This window comes from Haliotis rufescens, unplaced genomic scaffold, assembly GCF_023055435.1.
Source record: "Haliotis rufescens isolate VD_foot unplaced genomic scaffold, xgHalRufe1.0.p SCAF_2, whole genome shotgun sequence".
Taxonomy (NCBI): domain Eukaryota; kingdom Metazoa; phylum Mollusca; class Gastropoda; order Lepetellida; family Haliotidae; genus Haliotis; species Haliotis rufescens.
In genome coordinates this window covers 30,627,336-30,649,118 of record NW_025963890.1, presented here as the reverse complement: position 1 = coordinate 30,649,118, position 21,783 = coordinate 30,627,336, and the positions used below count along the sequence as shown (strand labels likewise).

The window sequence follows — 21,783 nt, the reverse complement described above, 5'->3', positions numbered from 1 at the left end:
ACACTTCACTTTCCTTCACTTAATATTTTGTATGCACAAGTTGCAGTGATGGTTTCCTTTTAACATGATACTCCACAACACAAAAAGAACAAACTCAACTTAAAAGTTATAGGTTCCTACAAACTACAAGTAAAGGTTACCGGGTCTTAAAAAAAACCAGTATTGACACTTATTTCCTTTTACCGTATGTCACAACTGACATCACATTACTGTATCCGACGTATTAAAACAAAGGCTATGAAGACAGTTTCAAATATGCAACATGTATCCGCTTTATACTAATTAACAAGAACACAATCACCATGGAATGTGTGAAACACAAGTGCTATTTTGTCATTCTAAAAAGTAATTCAATTTGTTTTATAAAGAGTTCGTACTTATTGAAAAAATATATTGCAAAGAATTGTTTGATCAGAATAACAATACATGAACTGCAATTCTGAACAAGCATGTGTTATGTAGGCTATTCTTTTAATGAATACTGTTACATGGCAGCAGATATTGTTGGTTTATTTGCATCAATTGTCAACGCTGTTTGGCACAGTAAAAATATTGAAATGTGATATTGACATGTATTTATTTATGTATCAAAAGGGTGACTCTTTTTGAAGATTTTAATAGATTCCTAGAATAATAGAATTACATCTACAAATCTTGTCTTCTATTCTCAAGTTATTTGCAAATTTAAAATAAAGTACCAAGAATGACTTTGTCTCAGTCTCTATGTTGGATCAGTCAGTATTTCTGGTGCATCTCATGTGAGGTCATTGGCTCAGAAACATGTCAAATATAATTCTCATCACTGAAGGCATTCATTACATTACAGAAAAATGTCATGTGACTAAGACAGTCTCTCTTTGTCACACTGGTCCAGGCGAGCTGCTTCAATGCTGGAGTATGTTGGTAGGCCATGCGGCAATGACAACATAATACCTTCTGTGTCCATGATGCGATCAGCCTCCCCTGAAATACATTGAAAGAGTATTCTAGAACTGTAATATGTTAAAGTTCACGCAAATCCTTACCCTCAACATTGGGTAAATGTCAGCTTTGTCAGTCAATCAGTTTCACAGAAGATATTTATGAGCAGGGGATGCAATTTGGGGAGAATTTAGAGGCATGGTCAAATCGAGGTCAAATCCACAGTACACAAGCTTGAAGTATTCTTACAAGGAATCATTGGTCAAGTGACGGTACATCAGAAGTATATGACTATTTTGAGAAAAGAGAGTTTTTTCTGTTTTATACTTCAAGTTTGACATTTTTTTATGCTGACCTACATTTCACCTGATAAAACTCCAAAATATTATCCTGATATAACATTTATACTAAGTTTTCCTAAAAAGAATTTGATCCACATCAAGTGCTTTATGAGTTATCATGGTGTAATATTCATACATCATTTCATATAATTATAGTTTAGCAAGTAATACTTATCATCAGGTATCATCAGTTATAGCTTTTTAGATAGATGCTAGCCTAAGGTAACGAGAACACATCTCCCAGACAAAATATCCAATAAGAGAAAAGATATGTCTACATAGTCTTTTAGATTGCCTTGAACTATTTTATTTACGTAAATCACCTATATTAGAATAACATTCAGCAATTACTTCCATTTAGACTCATTAAGGATTAGCCCCCATACAAGCTCGTCTATAGTGATACCATAATCTCTCTCCAAGCACCCAGTAAATATGTCAACATATGCCATCGCGAATCAACCAGTCGTATTCCTTTTTATTGTTCTAATTTTTGTTAAATACATACAGAAGGAAATGTTAGGCAGAAGGGGTTTGTCGCTCTAACCAAGAAGATCTCTCTCCCACAACCCAGAGGGTTGTACCGACTCTCTGTGGCACCCTCAGCTATATTCTAAGATATTGTAAATTGTTCATTGTTAATTGTTCTGGTAAATAGAATTGTGATTAGTCTCCTGTGACTCCGGCTCTTTGTTGACTAATTCCCCCAAGAAAACCAGCACGCCATTTGGAAGGTTTTGTTCATCCGAACAGAACCGTAATAATACCATAATAATATGATGATGCAGATACAGATGGTATGTCAAAGTAAGAGGATCATTTGGCTGTTCTCTCTGATGACCAGAGAAAGAAATACTTCTCACTGGAGATTTGAATGTACAGACAAAAACTTTTCCAGATTTTATAGCAGAAGGTAATATTGATTTTGTACTGAAAGACATCAAACAATAGTTATCATTGTGTATAATTCTAAGAATACTACCGCTATTACATCATAGCCACAATTCCCATTTTGGCAATAATCACACTATAAAATCTTGAGATTTTTTTTCCAACAGACGTCCTCTTCACTGCCAATTATCCAATAGTTTTGAGGTAAACCCTATCCCTTGTCAAACTGCATTTGCGCATGCGCAAGGCGCGAAAACATCACTTCTTTCCAACAACCCTTCATCGACTAGATGTACATATTGGGGAGAAGGGAGGACTATATCCTGATGTAATAGAGGTAGTATTCTTAGAATTAAACACAATGATAGCTATTGTTTGATAATTCCTGCAAATACTCTACCACTATTACATCATAGCCAGTATTTACAAGAGGGACAGGTGGAATCTGTCATCTAGTACTCCCGGATAATTGGCAGCAGTGAAGTAAGGGAAACATGGGCGAAATGGGGAATAAACCAGTGCCAGACTTTCTTGATTTCACCCTTGGCAAATCTGTAGAAGACGTGGCACTTGTGGCATCCTTCCCGTTTTTATGACTTCATAATTGTTACCTGTTTATGTGATATATGACCATATTTCTGATGTTTCTCTCCGGTTCTGATGACCTTCATGACGCCACTTCTGGTTCAGAGAACATCTATGACGTCACTTCCGGTTAATCATTGTGACGTAGATATATACTTGTTGCTCTATAGCCAACCGCATATATACTTATCTCACCACAGGATTGATATTGACGTACTTTTATGCTGATGACATGTTTCCCTTTATATATTGGTGATAAAACGTTATGTTTACGTCATTTCCGGTTCTGAAGTCTTCCACGACTACACCTCCGGTAGTTATACATGTTTTCTTTTCTTCCTGTGGTTCTGAGTAGCTGAAATATATATAGTATCGCAGAGCTCTGATGGGGCATAAGAGTCTATATGAATGATCCACTGGTTTACTCAAGGATGGGATAGAATATTGTCTATGTCCTAGACGCCCAAACGCTGATGCCTGCTGTTTGGCGATAAATTCTGGTAGTGATCTGAAGGATATTGTGCTCCAGTCTTGTGAATGCGTAACAGATGCGATATTAATTGCGTGGAGCTCAGACACTCTAGCAGCTGTAGCTAACGTAGAGGAAGGCAGTCTTTTTAGAAACTGTTAAAAAGGGTAGCCTCTGCCATTGGTTCATATGGAGCTTACATCAGTGCAGACAGTACGATGGATAAATTCCATTTGGGGAAATATGCGTGGGATTTTTATGTCTTCCAGTGAAAACGATTTCATGAGTCGATTTAAAACTGGTTGTGATTCTATGGATAGACCATCATGTTGAAGAACTGAGGCTAATGCTGATCTATAGCCTTCAATTGTACCATGTTTGAACCCTTTCTCATTTCTCAGGCAGAACTTTCTCCATCTGACGTAAAAGAAGCTGAGGGAGCTGGTCTCCATGAGCTAGCAACCGCTTCTGAAGCTGATTTAGAGAAGCCAGAAACTTGTTGCGATAGTTTCCAGCCGTGAAGGTGAAGATTTGTCAGGTTGACGTTAAAATATGTACGATTTGGGTTGGCGGAGGACATCGTGACATTCTGGCAGTTTGAAAGGCTCTTCTGTGAGAAGTGGAATCAGTCTTGGAAACCATGCTCTGTTGGGCCACACTGGGGCTATCAGAATTACGACGCAATCTGTGTCCTCCATCTTCCTTATTACTCTGTTCAGAAGAGAGACCAAGTTTCATATGTTGGAAATGGAGTTATTACCCTCTTTTACCACTTCAATTAGCCAAGGGTCGTCTGTATTCGACTTCCAGTTTTCGGCGTATAATGACAGACGACCCCCGTTTGGTACCCCATACTTTTGACACGTTAAAAGTCATATTTGTTATAGTCTGACTTATGTGTCAACAAAGTTTGTGATCGAGACCTCGTGAGTCTCGACCATGACCTGTGTGTTCAAATAAAATATTTCATCAAAGCTAGGCCAAGCAAAGCTTCTAAAGTCAGCACAAGACCCACCTCGCGTTACTTTATCAAGAAATGCAGTCAACTGTCCATCATTCAATTTCCAAGAAGCCTGTGCCATACATGGAAATATTATTACAATCTATCAATGAAACAAGCCTGGGTCCCACTGTGGCTGACCTGCCTGACATCGAAGTGTATTAATCCTATTGGTTTACTGTATGCAAATTGGATTGCCATTCTGTTACACTAGCAAAATATTAGCAAATGAAATATCGTAACATGATCACATGATTACATTCTCGTGAAACTTGACCAAGTTCATTTGCATGCTCGACATGGCCTGCCATTGTGATTGGAGAGTTTTGGAATCTCTGATTGAAGAACTGGGGAGCCAATATTGACAGAGACATCAAACCTCGTCTCAGTGGATCTGAGATATTGTGTTTAACCCGTTGAATAAGATGATTTCAGTGAGTAAGCAGGAATTATGTGGACATCCATACCTGTGCAGTTTGAAGATCTTCGTGCATCTTCAGTATGTTATACAGCGCAGTATGTTATACAGCGCACTATGAATGAAACCAACTTGTTCCAAATTCATCTCAACTTTTGTGTCACAAGGTTGGCCAGTAAATTCCTCACAGTTAACAGGGGGGAAGTACATGTCTGATGTCTGCTGCCTGCTGCAAACTAGTTCATATACGTGCTTATGTTTATCATCTGCTTATCAACATTGTCAAATTCTTTGAATGTGTTCATCTCATAGGATACATTCATCCTGGTATTAGGCTGTCTAACCAGATCAAATATTTCATCATCAATGGTAGATGCGGGGAACGGGCAATTGTGAGTTTTATAGCATTGTCTCCCTTTTTGAGGATAAGGCATGCTGAAAGCTCCACTGGTAGCAGCATTTAAAAACCTTCCCTCTTTTCTACAGGATTTTCATAACCAGCCCGTTCAATAAGCACCGGATCCTCTGCCTCATGGCTTGGTGGCGTGACAGATGGGATCAACTGATGGATTCTATAGACAATATCGTTAAATGAGTAGTCGTTTGGTTTGAACGTGAGTGTACTATTAGCATCCTCCTGAGAAGCACCAAGAAAATCCTCTCTGTCGTACTCCGCGGGCTCTTGCCACTGGGGTGAGACGGTATCAGGTGGTATATGGTTATCTCTCTGCTGTGACACCTGGCTCGAGCTGCAGAGGATTGTGCTGTACAACTGTAATAGCTAGGTGATACATAACTGTCCGAGCTATAGACGCGATTCTCACGTGTGACTTTTAGTTTTAGCACGATTTTCCTCAATGAAAATGGTGTAAGGTTGATATGGCCGTCCGAAAGAATGGTATCTATTTTGTGCGATTCTCGTGATACATGTTTCCCTACCTCACCCGGCGGCGAGAAGCACGGGGTGAGGTAGGGCAATAGTGACTACTCTCCCCAGATACAACGTGTCTTTTTGTCCTGTGAACTTTCTGACCTATGACGTGTATGTAAATGACACTTTGGTTTGCTATCTAAATCATGTGATCTAGATCTTGTCCTTCAGATTTGCATGTTGTTTTAGCTTATTTATATCCTGTGATATAACTTGGAAACTCTTGTTTTTCTTTGACTGCGGTCCAAAGACCAGAGCTGTATGCCTTCTCCTTAGTTTTGGGTTGAGTAACGTGATTTTTCCTCAAAAGAGCAGCATACCTGCCAGCCTGTTCGTCCAAGACAGGCAGTTAATGTTCAGGAAATGCACGCTGGATGGTCCTGTGGATTTCTAAACCATATGTGTAATGTATATCAATAAAAAATTACTAAAAAATAATGTAAGCTGTCATGATGATCTGTTGATACAGCTATGCACCTCATTTGTGTCTGAACCAAATTTTACTGCAGCCAAAACTAGCATTTAGAAAAATGCACAAAGCTTTGGCGTTTTCTCCCAATACCCCTTATAATTTGCAGAGAGTTAGCCTGCTAAAATCTGGACTGGCGACTTCCTAACTGGGCAGGTAACTCTTGTGACTTGCCAGTGCGACTGCCTGGCTAGATTTTTTGGGGATTCAACCTACCCATACAGATCAATACATACGCTATGCCTCCAACCATCCACCTCAAGTCAAGAAAGGAATTGTTTCAACCCTAGCAAGACGAGCTCACAACATCTGTTGCAAGACGAGCTCACAAATTCTAAGCAACATATAACTACTGAACTAAGCCACCTCAAACAAGTATTTACACAGTATAACCTCTATCCTGAGCAACTAGTACAACAGACGATACAGAACATCACCAAAAAAATCTCTGCACCCTTTGTGATCAGCCTCTCCTACTTTGGAACAGTTAGCCACAACATCCAGAGACTCTTAAAGATACAGGCCAACATTAATGTAGTTTTCAAGAGAAGTCATACCATTCAGAACACAATTAAAGCCACGGGGAAACCACATCCAGCCATATATAGCTTATATAGCGACGTGCATGCACGTGTATGTGTGTGTGTGTGTGTGTGTGTGTGTGTGTGTGTGTGTGTGTGTGTGGCTGATTGTACTAGTCCGGACTGATGCCGATTTATAGTGCTAGCACACTGAGATACCATGCTGCAGTTTAACATGAATACCCTGCTCAAACACAGTATACTGACTCTGAGCCGACCAGTCCTTGTTTTAGCCCCTTAATGCCGAGCGCCAGACAGGGTAACAACAAGTACCATCTTTTAACCTCTTTTGGAATGACGCGGCTGAGGATCAAACCACGGACTCAGTCTCCAAAGATGACTCTAAAAATAGCTCTATCAAACCACATCCATGACAACCCAAGGCACAGAATTCAGTGGGAGAGAGTCACAGCCCTCACCACCAACCTCAAAGACTTCATGATCAGGAAACTACAAGAAGCCATCAACATCAAAAGATTCCAGCCATCAATCAACCGTGACCAAGGCTGTTACATACCCCCGGCGTACCATCAACTCATCAAAGACCTCAATCAGCCATAATCCCGTTGTTTTATATACTGAACAACAAAAGTTCCTGTGACATTGAATAAGATTTAATGCAAAGTTATGTTTTTTACCAAACCTGAAACAATTTCAGTGTGCAACAGTTAAAAGACTCCTGTAAGTGTTCAAATGGTTTAATTTGTCATACTGACTTCAGAAAATGTGTGATTTCATAAAAAAAAACATGAACATGCCAAAATCAATTTACAAATCAATAGCGTGTGTGTCCACGTCTGGTTGTGATGCAAGCAACGCATCTTCGTCTCATGGAATGGACCAGGTGTCGCACAAAGTCCTGTGGGATATCTGTCCATATCTGCTGGAGCATGTTTTGAAGTTCCTGGAGTGTCTGTGGAACACATGGTTGACGTCGAAGGCACGGATCCATCTCATCCCACATGTTCTCGATTGGTGAGAGATCAGGGTAGCGAGCCGGCCAGGGGATGACATTTCATAGGTGTGTTGTTCGAATCCAACAAATTTCTGAGTGGTTGTTGGCAGCACGATGCTAAACAATGCATATGGAATCCCGTTAACTCACATGTTTTTATACCCATTCTTGGGTAGTGAAATGCCTGGGGCTTGCATAAAACCTTTGCATGGAATGCATGCTTTTCTGTTGCAGATGCGTTTTTGTGACTTGATTCCATACATGTACTACAATATTGAAAACCAAACTTTACTTGTTTGAAAAATACACTAAAATATTGGTGTCACAGGAACTTTTGTTGTTGAGTATATTACTGGCTTCATTCTTTATGTCACTGACTTCCCCAATGATTGTCATCACTACCCTTGTGTATACATAACAGGCTTCTCTACTCCAGTATAACAATATCTACTCTACTGTATAAACATTGCCTCATACTTATATATACTTACCAACCACACTCTGTATACCGTCCGCGAAATGCAATAAATGCGAAGCGGACGTAAAATCATTAAATCAGTCTGACTCTGTATATCACTTGCTTGATAATGGTGTTAGAACCTACACCGAAACGTCGCTCTTAATTGTAATAAATAATAAATGTAATAAATTCTTTTCCCTACTTTGCCTCTGGTAGGTTACATCAGTCTTATTATGATCAAATAGCAACAAGACCACAAGGGTAATGAGTGGCTAGAATAATGGTACTTCAAAAGCTTGACAGAAAAAAAAAAGATACCTTGTTTAGATGCACCTTAAATGTAATAACCCATTCGACACTCCTCAAAGAGGGGATAGCTCGGGTGGCAACAGACATCTCGGAGGTAGACTAACAAAGACAGTCTTCCTGTTGAATTTTGCAATTAATTCCCATCCGAGACCAAGATGCAATATGCATATGTCCTTTCGAGGTTGATCCTCATGAAATAGTGCATGTATTTTGCTGACACCAGCCATGTATTCTTAGCTTCTGCCTATTTCAAGGACACAGTTGCCAAGGGTACATTTGTTGAGGTGTTGCAAACAGCTGGGAAAAGCAAAGTAGCACTGGCCAATCTTTTACTGATGAAGAGAGTTACGCTAATGCAAAGTGATTGAACTGGTTGGGGGAGATCTTTAGCCACTGGTCTGGCTGGAGAAAAAGGCGGTTGTTGGCTTTCACATGAAGGACAGCCACCGGCTTCATACTTCCCTTTGGGCGTGATTCTGTAAGCAATCGCTCAGATACACTTATAGTCTGATCTTCAGGGCGGTTCATGGATAGCAATGACGTCAGCATTGGCAGTTCTGTTAGGGACAGGTGATACCCCTCCTTCAGGATTTAAATAATGTTCATAATGACCATTCTTAGGGGTGGCGTTGGACGGGCTCTGGTGTCTTCTTCTCTTGACATTTCATATCTTCAACATCCATCTCTACTGAACAGATGGCATTGAAAACAGCTGGAGCCGACCAAGGCTGCGTCAAGAACTGCATCGTGTACTCAAGAATCATACTCACTGAGTAAGGTACTTGTGATGAAGTAAAGTGCTGGAGCCAGTAGCAAGTAGTTGTCCCAAAATTTAGACATTGTACATTATGCATCATATTATGCATCATATTATGATCAAGAGCATCAATCTGCGCCTCATTCGCCATCATGAGCATGTGATGAATAGCAGCATCCATGGATATCTTATCTTTGTCATCAGTAATGAACAAGGAATATTCTTGCCCATCTTAGGAGCATTGTCAATGAGCGGTGGAGCCTTCATTAAAAAAGGAAGCTTGTGGACTTCATAAACACGAGTCTTAAGAAGGCATGTGTCATCAGCATATCCTTCATTTTTTTAAGGCCAGCACATACAAGGATGAAATCAGAGGTGCAGGTTGAAGCTGGCGTGTAGACAAGTCTTCACCCTATATAATGAAGGCAAACTAGAGAAGGTCTTGACTTCTGGGGTGATCAAAGGGAAAGTTGGACACAATCCAGCACAAAACAGTGTCTTCAGCAAGGCAACAAATGGATTCAGTATCGCTGAGTTGACACTCACCTTAAGGAGTAAAAGGGTCTTCAACAAACAGAAAGAGAATTGTGTCAGCAAGATGCCTGAAACACTGCCATAGGCGCCAGAGATGTAGATGAATGAGGAGCTCAAGTCACAGTAGCAAGAGAAGTCTGGGGGAGCTCTGGGTTGAGATAACTGAGATGTACTTGGCCGAGGAACCTGCAAGGCTCTGTGGAGGTAGATTGTGCCTGAGGTGATGGATGATAATCTTGACAGTCCCACGGCAGTCTGTAAATAATTGAGTCTGGACCAGACAATCCAGTGAGACATCATATAATTGGGATACGATGACATATATCATCCAAGTCAGCGAGCCTGACCACCCGATTCAGTTAGTCACCTCTTGCGACAAGCATAGTCACCTCTTACGACAAGCATAGTCGCCTCTTAGGACAAGCATGGGTTGCTGAATACCTATTCTAACCCCAATGTTCATGGGTTCCTCTGGCAGGAGGACTTGTCAAACGACTGCAGCGAAGCCTGGTCTACATCCCCTGTCAAAGGCATCACTGCTGTGCAGGAACAGGCATTGCAGTGGTAAACAAGTAGTGATGAGTGATGGATGTCAGAGGCTGTTGCCAGCCGCTGCCGGCAATTGAAATTCTTATGGAATTTCAAGCAGGAAATCCTACAGTGTTCGTACAGGTGTATAAAGTTCTACAAATGGTTGTGTTTGATCACAGTGTTTCCATATGATGTTAGGAGAAATAGAGACTGCAGGCAGGCAGAGACAGGCAGAGACAGGACATATTGAAAATCAGGCATCATCATTGGTGCAAACAATGGCCGAAGTTTCAACAAAATAGGTCTTAGTGGTTTCTGAGGTGATGATGTTTATCTGAGAAAAATGTCTTTTGTGAACAATTAGGATCATGTTCAAAGTGCAGATGTCATATCAAAGTCAAAATTGAAAATATCACTAAAATCAGAAACATGTGTTGAGCCCTACTACAAACTACACATATACCAAATTTCAATACACATTACACAGAAATGTTCCATTTATGAGTAATTTCACACAAGGAGTTTTAGAGGCAAGTTCCCAACATCAGTGAGGAAACACCCTGAGGTGTTTGAATAGTGACATGTAGGTGATCTTGCAGACCAAGCTAACACATTCAATTTCTTCTGATTCAGATACCAATACACAACTCTGGCAACATGTATAACTCCAGGGCTGTTCTGTTGCAAAAACGATAAAATGTTTATTTGCATCTTGGTATCTCGCAGCATTCAAATTGCGAATCACAATCAATGTCAGAATCTTGATAAAACATGACATCTCCTGCCAGAAGGGAAAGAAATTTCTGAGCGGGACAATAAATCCCTTATACCCACCCCACCATGAAGAAAACAGGCTGCACATGGATTTCTGAGCATGACACTCGGATAATAACCCCATTACCTCCAAAGGTAACAGATTCAAGAACACATGGAGTGATGTAACATTCCCCCCAATGTCTTTAGACACGTGTCCTGCCATTGGATCAGTGAAGAAGGAAACATGACTAATCAGTGAAGAAGACCCTGTTGTGGTAATGACATCAAAATGTTTTAGTGTCAAAACTTGTACATAATGCAAATTTGTCTTGTTGGTTTAGAGGGATAAGTCCACATGCATTTTACAGCAGTTTTCATGTAACTGTCAAGCCTCTATTAGTCACCTGGAGGTATTTTGTGAGCAAGTTTCAGAAGGCATTACCACAACAGTGTTGTCATTACCAAAATGATTTTGTCATTTCCACAACATATTTCTGCTTCCACCCTCTCTAATTTGTCTTTATAAAAGCATTATAATGCACCTTAACTTCAAATTCATGTTGATTCTGTTTCTGATTTTGGATGTTATTTGTTTAAAGTTCATTTCGCCTTAAACACATTGTTTAGCTATTTTACATGAAACAAAACACTTTCAAAAACTGTATATTATATCATTTGAGTTTTAAACCTTGGTGTACCATTTGGTATTGAGTATATAATCCAGCTCTTTACTAACAAACTTTAAAAAATCCGACTGCAGCCGACAAGTTATAAGTAAATAAGATATATGGCATTAATAGTAATGTTGTAATGACATTTTATTTTGATTTCTTATATTCTGTAAAATTTTGATAAATTTTTATTGTGCAAATTTTGCAGCTGTTTTAAAATGTATAAACTGCAATTAACAGTGGTTACAATAGTTATGCCAAAACAAATACAGTAGAGATATCACTGTTTATGGTCTTCTGTCAGGATTGGACGTATAGCTAGGTGCTTCACATGCCGTTGATACGCAGATGATTTCAGATCGTCGAAGCAGATACGCCTTTCTTACCAGCTGCAAAGATGGTTTGGGCTTCTGACAGTTGCTGACTGAATCCTGTGCCAAAGATGAGTGGTTCAAATCCATATGTCTTGGCAAGGGATTGTCTTGCGTGGGTGGCCATGAATGGGACATGTCTCTGATGTGGCTGTTCTGTTGATAACATTGCCATATTGTGTTCCTGCTGACACTGAATGGACATGATGCACAATGCCAGATTCAAGCAGTCCTATGGCTGCCCATATGGTATTTCCACTGAGGCATGCCATGGTGAAATCTAATCCAAACGATCAAAAGTGGTGTGTTCTGAACTTGGGAAGACTGCTTAGAGTGGCAAAGATGTGGGGATGGATATCTGACCTTTCATAGTGAACATTTGAAGCAATTTCTCTGTATATTCCTTATTTCTGGTGAAAAACAAAGGTGTTCCATGGTTTAAATCCAAAAATTCAAATAAAGATTTATAAGTAAAAAACATCTACATCACAATAAGTTTTGCCTTTGACCATAATTTTGCAAAATATTCCCTGGCACCAGAGTTGAATGACAATCATAAAGCCTTAAATTTGTTTGATATACTTAAATAGCAATAATCAATCTTGCAAAGTTTCCATGATATAAGCTCATTTGAGTCAGGAGAATGAATGCAAATAAATATCAGAATCTGATACAGCTAGAAACTAACTATAGAAATCAGGTGGTGGGATTCTTTAAATGTAAAAGAGTGTACCCCTCATTCTCTCCATCTTATTGCCATATGCCATATCATACTGGTAGGCCAGCAGGAAAGTCAAAGGCAGTGCCGGGATCAGGACGGTTGGCTTCCGCTGCTTGCTAAACCTGTAGAAAAATAGGCATGCTTTTATTACTCACATTAATTCCCCTGGTCTATTTGAGTAAAGATAGAAATTGAGATACATGCATTCAATTGTGAAATGTTCAAATATATACCACAAATCATGAAATTAATGTGTCATCAAATTAATGAGAATGCCACGCCCCAATCTTATTTAAATCAGAACGACCTTTCATCCGACAAATCAAAGCCTCGCTTACAAAATCATGAAAGTGCCAGTCGGAATGTGTTTTCTCATCATGCAACTTTGAAAATGTTAACACGGGGTATTTCGAATGACAGTTACAGCCCGTACGACTGATTCCATCAAAAATATTGTTTATCCCTTGCTTCTGTGGGATTAACATTTGAATGGAGGAGGCGTTGCACAGTACGTGGGAAGCACTGCCATACAATCTCAACCATATATTAGACATTCCAGAATTTTTGTTTCTACAGTTTTCAAACTTTTAATCGAGAACTGTGCCAACTTATTTTTCAAGCTTAGTCTGAAATGGAAGTTGCCCGGTTGAAACGATTGCTGTAAAGCTCAAGACAGCTGCTATCTAATTGGCTGGTGCCGACTTTTTGTTAGTCATTTCAGTGGTCTATCAAAGTTCATGAAAGGTCGTTCTGACGTGACCCATAATGGGATGTCCTCAGATCTTTGTTTAGCGACAGCGAGAACTTATGTCTGATTTTAATGAGATTGGCCAAGCCCTAGCCTAAAATGTGTCGTGAAATACATTTCAGTAGCACACTGTCGGCATAAAATGCCATGATAAAGATTGGTTTCTTCACACCATAACTTTCCACTTTTGACATGTGGTCAAACATCCATGAAATCACCAGTTATTGAATTCCCTAGATCAGCTGTTGATACACAAATAGATCAGCTGTTGATAAATTAATTACACTTTAAGATAACTTTTCCCATTTCCCATATGAAGAAGACACTTCCAACCATGCTCCATACTAACAATGCATTACAGAGTCAAGTTATATATACTCAACGCAAAAAGAAACATGAACCAGACAAACATATAGAGATGTATGTACGTTAAGAAGAGATCTTTTAAATGTGTACCACTAAATGACAAATCTTACAATCAGTCAAGTCAAAGTAGACACAACTTATAGATAACAATTCTTTAATTACTGTAAAGGCGACGTTTCAGTACAGCTCCTTTTACTGCTGTCTAGCAAGGCTAAAGAATGAACATCGTTCAGAATATATACAGTATGTGGAGGGTAACAAAAATTACGTACATGAGAGAGAATAAAATTAGTATGTTAAATAAAGACAGAAGTATAATACAGTAACAAAAGATGGACAGAGAACACATGATGAGGATGCCAACAAGACTGGAAGCAAAACAGGATAAGCATACAAACGTGGGGTGTATACTTTTTCGGTTTACTTTGCTTCCTGTCTTATTGGCATCCTCATCATGTGTTCTCTGTCCATCTTTTTTTACAGTATAATCCTTCTGTTGTCATTATTTAACCTACTTCATTCTGGTGCATCTCGAGTCATGGGTCTATGATGTCACATGTGATGCGTGACAAAGTGGGGTGGGGTATATAGAAACAGAGTTTGTTCGTCCTTCCCCCCGCTTCTCAAATGGGACAGAGTTTCTCCAAAACTACTTATATCAGAGAAATGAAACTCCATACACTGAAGTTTGTCATGATCTCAAATAAGTTAAAAAATTGGTGTCATAAATTCATTTTTTACAGAGTAATGTAAAAAATCTTCGTTATTACAGTTGCCAAAGGTGCATACATCATTATCAATCAATTTCATCTTAAGTAATTCTTTTTTTGTGTAAATAACTTTGTATATGCATTTATGCTAGAACTCTAACGATTTCACATCTTTTATTGATATTCTAATTGGGTAAATACTTTATTCCACTATTCCAGGAGGATCTCGTGCCTGTATGTGCCGCCCCAGAATATCCCAAATATGTTCAAGGGGGTTCAAATCTGGGCTCATTGCTGGCCAGGGTAGAATCGTTATTGCATTGGCCCTCATGTTATCCACGACTGCTTGCGGACGTTGAGGCCTAGCACTGTCATCCATGTACTGAGGTCGAGTAGCAAGAGGGTGGTTGTCAAAATGAGGAACGACGACTGGCCTTAAAATGTCCCTGATGTACTGAGCCCTTGTAAAGTTGCCGCTTATGGTGACCAAATCCAACCTGCAATCATGAGAGATACACCCCCAAACCATTACCGAGCCCCCGCCGTATACAACAGTCGGTTTAATGTTCCTGGGGGTGTAGGCCGTGTTCCGATGCCTCCAAACTCTTGTTCTTCTATCAGTGATTTCGAGCAGAAAGCGACTTTCGTCTGACCAATGAATCCGCCTCCAAGTTCTCAGATTCCAGTTCTGTCGCGCAATACACCATTACTAAGCTTTGTGGTGATCTCTCAACAAGGGATGCTTTACGACTCGTCTAGCTCTCAGTCCTGCTGCTTTCAGTCGGTTCCTGACGGTTCTGGGGCTGAAATCACAGCTGTTTCAGACGGGTACATATTAAAAAGGGTCCTCAGCAGAGTCAAAGAAGGTCTCTGTCTTCGTGATGTGTCTTCACAGGATGTCTTCCGGATCTTGGACGGTCCTGTACATCATTGGTCTGAGCATGTTTCTCGACTAAACGGCTCACGATGATACCCCAAATTCCGACCAACGGCATTACAAGACATTCCTGCGTTATGCATGCCGATTATTTGCCATCTTGTGGCGTTTGATAATCGCCTTCGTGCCATGGTCACACGTCATTGAATAAGACAGAGCTTAAGAAAGCGATTTTAAAGTTTGGATATGCTGCTTTTAGAGATACTTGAGGGTAGCATGCTGCACCGGCATACCATGCATGGCACGTGAGCTTTTGCCACGCATGACTGATTACATCTCGAGAAAAAATTCTTTCCGTAATTGTATCTTTCATGACTGTTACAAATATTGGGACCAAACAATGATGAAATATATTAGGGTGTGCTTCACTTTTTTCTTTGTGTATATATTTTCCCATTTTCTCAAGATTTTTATCAAATTTATTTATCCCTTGGCAATGGCCTGACAAAAAGTCTTACTACAATTACGTTGAATAGAATGGCAAAATATAATATTCAAATGCTGTTATTTTATATACTTATATGAAGCAATACATGTTTTGGGCGGCACACCAAAAGAAACATCACCATGGATAGATATATGAGAAACATAATTTGTCCAAATGCTGTAAACATACTTTGAGACATATTAAAAAGATGAAACTTGGCAAAACTGATCATCAAGGTTGAAATTAAAGTGTCAAATTTTCTGAAAGTGAAACACAACACTAGTTTCTGAGAAAATGGCATCACAAGTCAGTATCTCGTGTGTCCGCCATGTGCATTGATGACTGCCATGAAATGTCGATACATGGAATGGATGAGGTGGTTGACGAAGGCCATAGGCACTTGAGCCCACAATTTAAGGAACACCTGACGCAGTTCAGCGGAAATTGTTCGCCATGGTTGGATGTCATTCAGCCGTCTTTGAATCTCATCCCACAGGTGCTCAGTGGGATATAAATTGGGACTGAGGGCAGGTCACTGCATGGTTCTGATGCCATTCTGCTGGAGGAAGTCTCTTGCTGCTCTTGCAATGTGGGCACAGGCATTATGGTGTCAGAATGGGTGGGTCGATGCACGGTGTCCGCACTGTGTCGCTTGTGTGTCCCCATGGTCTGTCGAGCAGTTTCCGCAGCAGTAACAAAGCGATCTTGAAGATGCTGTCTCACAATCTGACGATCCTGACGTTGGGTGTTGACCCTTGGTCTTCCACTGCTGTAGTGTTGGTGTTCTGGTACCGTTTCTGGAGCCTGCATATGGTCCTCACATGGACTTGAAATGCATTGGATACTGGCCGGGTGGTTTGTCCAGCTTGCCATCGTCCAAGAGATTGGGGTCGCAATTTTCTTGTCAGTCTTGGCATGTGGTAGCAATTCAATAATGAATGAATGTTATCCGATCCGGGTCGATTTTTATAGGGTAAGGACAGGGGAACGCATGTGCATTTCAATTTGCACGGAACTCACATGTATCGGGTTACCATGGCTGTTGCTGTGATGCGTTTGGGCGATCGGTTTTATTGTCATCTGCTTTGTTTTTTATCATCAAACTTCATTTTTCCGGACAAGGTATTGTTAATTTTTTTAAATTTTGACAAAAATTACCCAGATATTTAAATGACAACTTTTCATGCAATGTTACTTGGGGTGATGTTTCTTTTGTGGTTCAGTATATAGCCGGCAACACCTTATCCCCCTTTGAGAAAAGTTGTCCTCAACATTTAAATGCGCTGAAGCACCCAAACAGAGAAAATGAAACCTTTATGCAACAACTTACACACATAATGAGACCACAATGTTGAAAGTTAACATCACAACTATACAAAAACCTCAAACAATTCTGAGATACCAGGGGCTGCTGAAGTATCCTCAGAAGGGAAAACATCTTTATCAGAAGAAACAAATGGATTGGCAAGAATACTGTAGTCAGTTACCCAATCGCCATTTCGGAGCCAAACCGGAGGAGCTCTGTTACAGGTTGGCCTCTCCATATCCGAGTTCCTTTCTGACTCATGATCAGTGGAGTCTGCAACTACATCCTCGTCACGAGCAGACGTTGCACTGGGCTCCTCTTCAGCTGAAGCAGATGACTGTTCAGGAAGGCTGGAAGTATAGTGTGTTGGAGAAATGTTAGATGATGGTCCAAGAGACGTGTCAGCAGGACTTACTTAGCATTTTCATCTTCTGACTCTATGAGTTCGACAGGATACAGATTTCTTTGTTCCTGCCTTTCTTTCATTGTTTTTCTGATGTCCAAACACTGGTTACACTTGTATTGACACAAGTGGCAGAAGCATGTTCCGATGAAGTGTCTTCTTCTGTCCTTTGGCATCTTCCTATTGCAGTGTGAATACTGGAATGACCTGATTAGGTTGGTCTACAACTTGGAACACATCCCGTCCCCAATAATCAGCAAGCTTGTGTTTCCCTTAAGTCCTACAAGACGATCAAGGACGATCATTTCTTTTCTTATGACGTCGACCAGCTCTATGTGCTTCCCGTGATGCACTTTCATCAGCAAAGTTTAATTTCTTTATCAATTTGTTGATATATTCAGTCGTGGTAGTGAGGTCATCACCAATTTTCATTCCAAGTATCAACAGGCAAGCGTGGATGTCGACCAAACATAAGGAAGAAAGGTGAGTATCCTGTACTCTCATGCTTTGTGGCATTGTAGTCGTGAACCAGTTGTGAGGACATATACTGAACAACAAAAGTTCCTGTGACATTGAATAAGATTTAATGCAAAGTTATGTTTTTAACCAAACCTGAAACAATTTCGGTTTGCAACAGATAAAATACTTCGAATGTTTTAATTTGCCACAGTGACTTCAGAAAATGTGTGATTTCATAAAAAACATGAACATGCCAAAATGTTCGGAAGCCTTTTAGGGACATATTTTTTTTTTCAATACTGTCTTGAAATTTCTATCAAGATAGTATCTTGAAATTTCAACTTAGTATCTTGAAATTTCAAGATAGTATCGAAAAAAAAACAAAAAAAACAAATGGCCCTAAAAGGCTTCTGTAAAAAAGTCAATTTACAAATCATCAGCGTGTGTGTCCATCCCTGGTTGTGAAGCAAGCAACACATCTTCGTCTCATGGAATGGACCAGGTGTCGCACAAAGTCCTGTGGGATATCTGTCCATATCTGCTGGAGCATGTTTCAAAGTTCCTGGAGTGTCCGTGGAACACGTGGTTAACATCGAAGGCGCCGATTCATCTCATCCAAAGTGTGCTCGATTGGTGAGAGATCAGGGGAGCGCGCCAGCCAGGGGATGACATTCACGGTGTTTTGTTGAAGAGAATCACTCAACAAGTCAAGCAAATTGAGCCGGGCGTTGTCATGTTGAAAACGGATTGAGATTTCCCTCTACCACTATCAAACGGGTCCTCTGTCTTGCTGTTATCCCACCCCATACCATAATGCTGCTAACGTTCACCTCGACGTTGGTACACTCGAATCCGTCCATCGCTGTAATCCCACCCCATACCATAATGCTGCTACCCCAGAACCAATCACCTTCCATGACACAATGATTGACGTAACGTTCACCTCGACGTTGGTACACTCGAATCCATCCATCGCTGTGGCGGAGGTGAAAACAAGACTCGTCAATGAATAGAACTTGTCCCCACTGCATGGCTGTCCAGCATAGACGCCGTCTGCACCACCGTAGACGAGCTTGACGGTGGTTTCCTGTCAAAATGGGACATCTGGCGGGTCTTCTGGCGACAATCATCTGAGGTGACGACGTACGGTTTGTGAAGATTTTAGTCGAAGACCAGGGATGCTTCTTGCAGTCACTGTTGCTGGCTGGAATCAATTTCATAGGTGTGCTGTTCGAATCCAGTTGTCTTGTCGATTATTGGTTACTCGTGGCCTGCCACTCCGAGGATGGTCTCTGACTGCATTCGTCTCTTGCCAACGTTACCATAAACACCAAATGATGTTTCATGGACGTTAAATTGTCTTGCAACATCACGTTGACTTGATCCTGCTTCAAGCATACCAATGGCTCACAGACGCTCATTTTTGGACAGGCTTGGCATTTCGTAATGTTGAATAATTGCATAATTTTATTGTTTTTCTGAGTGGTTGTTGTCAGCAAGATGCTAAACAATGCATCTGGAATCCCGTTAACTCACATGTTTTTATACCCATTCTTGGGTAGTGAAATGCATGGGGCTTGCATAAAACCTTTGCATGGAATGCATGCTTTTCTGTTGCAGTTGCTTTTTTGTGACTTGATTCCATACATGTACTACAATATTGAAAACCAAACTTTACTTGTTTGAAAAATACACTAAAATATTGGTGTCACAGGAACTTTTGTTGTTGAGTACATGTCAAGGGGTTACTATCTGTCAAATTTGTTTTTCCATAGAGATATTCACTGCCCACTTGAGTGCCAGGAATTCCAGTTTGTGTGCTGGGTAATTCTTCTTACTCTACTGGCATAGGCTACAACCCTCAAACGTCCTTGTTGCTTCTGATAAAGAACTGCTCCAAGTCCAGCTACGCTTGCATCAGTGTGTACCTCAAAAGGCAGGGAATAATCAGAATAGGCTAGTATCGGCAGTTGAGTTAAATGATTGAGGAGAGTATCAAATGTTGTTTGCTGTTCTTCTGACCAGATCCAATTGTTGTTCTCTTTTGTAGGTCGCCTGTTCTTCTTCTTAGACTGTTCTATGAGCAAATTATTGAGTGGCTTAGCGATCTTGGCAAAATCCTTCACAAATCGCCTCTAGTACCCAGTAAATCCTAGGAATTTGCGAACATCTTCTGTATTCTGTGGTACTTGCCAGGTCTTCAGAGCACGAATCTTCTCTGGATCAGTCTCGATTCCATTCACAGTTACTATGTGACTAAGATACTTCACCCTTTCTCTGAAAAGCTGACATTTAGATGGTTTTAGTTTGAGTCCGTAATCTCTGAGTCTTTGAAATACTGCTTCCAGTCTTTCCAAGTGCTCGTTTAGACATTCTCTAAGATTCCAATCTCCCATGCATTTCTCCATGAGCCTTTGAAATGTTGTTGGAGCGTTGGTTAGACCGAATGGCATTCTATGACATTCATAAAAACCTAATTGTTTGTCCAACTGAAAATGCAGTTTTCTCCTTATCCTTTTCCTCAAGCTCAACTTGCCAGTATCCAGAGCATAAGTCCAACTTGGAGAACCATACAGACATACATACTTGTCCAGACAGACAATCTATGGTTTCATCAATTCTTGGAATTGAGTATGAATCCCGAACTGTTCTTGAATTCAACAATCTCATGTCAAGACAGACTGTTATCCTGTTTGCGGACTAAGACAACATTAGATGAGTAGGGACTGTGATATTCTCTAATTGCTCCACACGCAATTATCTCATGTAAGTATTCCCTTACTTCTTCAAATAATCCAGGAGGGATTCTTCGATGTGGCTGCTTGAAAGGAGTAACATCAGTCAACCTGATTCCATGCTTCACAGTGTTCCAACAATGTAAGTCTTTGATACATGAAGACATGATGCAATCCAAACGCTGTAGCATGTCAGAGACTACTTGCTTCTGTGGATCATCAAGATGGCTGTCTGAGAGATCAATCCTTGACTTGCAGTTCTGAAAAGAAGTATCTGTTGTGTCCTCTGATACATGATTAGTCTTTTTAGCAGATACATCCAGGGGCACTTGTGTAATGACACGAACTTGATGGAGTTGACAGAGTCTAGTCTTGCAGACAGTTTGCAGCATCGAACTGGTATTCTGAGTGAGTGAGTGAGTTGGGTTTAACGCTGCTTTTAACAGTATTCCAGTTATACGCTGTGTTACTTGTATTCTGGATAACTTTCCATGTTTTCCAACTTCAACTAGGCGAGGACAAACAGACAAACCTGTATGAATGTCATATTCAACCTCAAGATGTTCTGTAACAGAAGTGTAACTCCCTGGGCTATGACGAATAACTCCACTGAGGGTGACCATCTGATTTGGCTGAATAAAGATAGGTTTACTATTTGTAGACATGACTGTTCCTAGAATGCCACTGTAACTAATTGAATCCAGAGCCGTAGTCCATTCCTTGGGTAATCCCTTTCTGCTTCCTGATTTCTAAATTTCAATCTCTTGAGAACATTGATGCCAATCACTGCAGGGATGTTCTTGTTGTATTTTGTATCCTTTGTTATTAGTATGGGAATCTGAAATTTGACATCATAGCAAGGAATGTAGATAGATTGACATCAATGTATCCAGAGTAAGGTATGTCAGTGTCTCCAGCTCCAGTTATTTGAAGTTCAAACTCACTTAGGGACCGACATTCAATCTCTGATAATGTAGAGTTGTAAAAGGCTTGACTGACAGTTGTAATCTGGGATCCTGTA

At 40.3% G+C, this 21,783-nt stretch overlaps 1 protein-coding gene across 4 annotated transcripts in view; it reads right to left on the bottom strand.

Moving 5' to 3' along the window:
* Nucleotides 1-247: 247 nt before the first annotated feature.
* LOC124118581 (plasminogen receptor (KT)-like) overlaps nt 248-21,783 on the bottom strand; it is a 94,887-nt gene continuing 73,351 nt past the window's right edge. For 3 of the 4 annotated variants that reach the window (XM_046480765.2, XM_046480767.2, XM_046480766.2), the window contains 3 exons: nt 12,684-12,793; nt 11,966-12,106; nt 248-963 (listed from right to left, as the gene is read on the bottom strand). In XM_046480765.2, coding sequence (XP_046336721.1) covers nt 842-963; nt 11,966-12,106; nt 12,684-12,793 — 373 coding nt within the window. In that variant the 3' untranslated portion in view covers nt 248-841. The remainder of the gene's footprint in view (nt 964-11,965; nt 12,107-12,683; nt 12,794-21,783) is intronic. The other variant, XM_046480768.2, reaches the window with a different exon arrangement.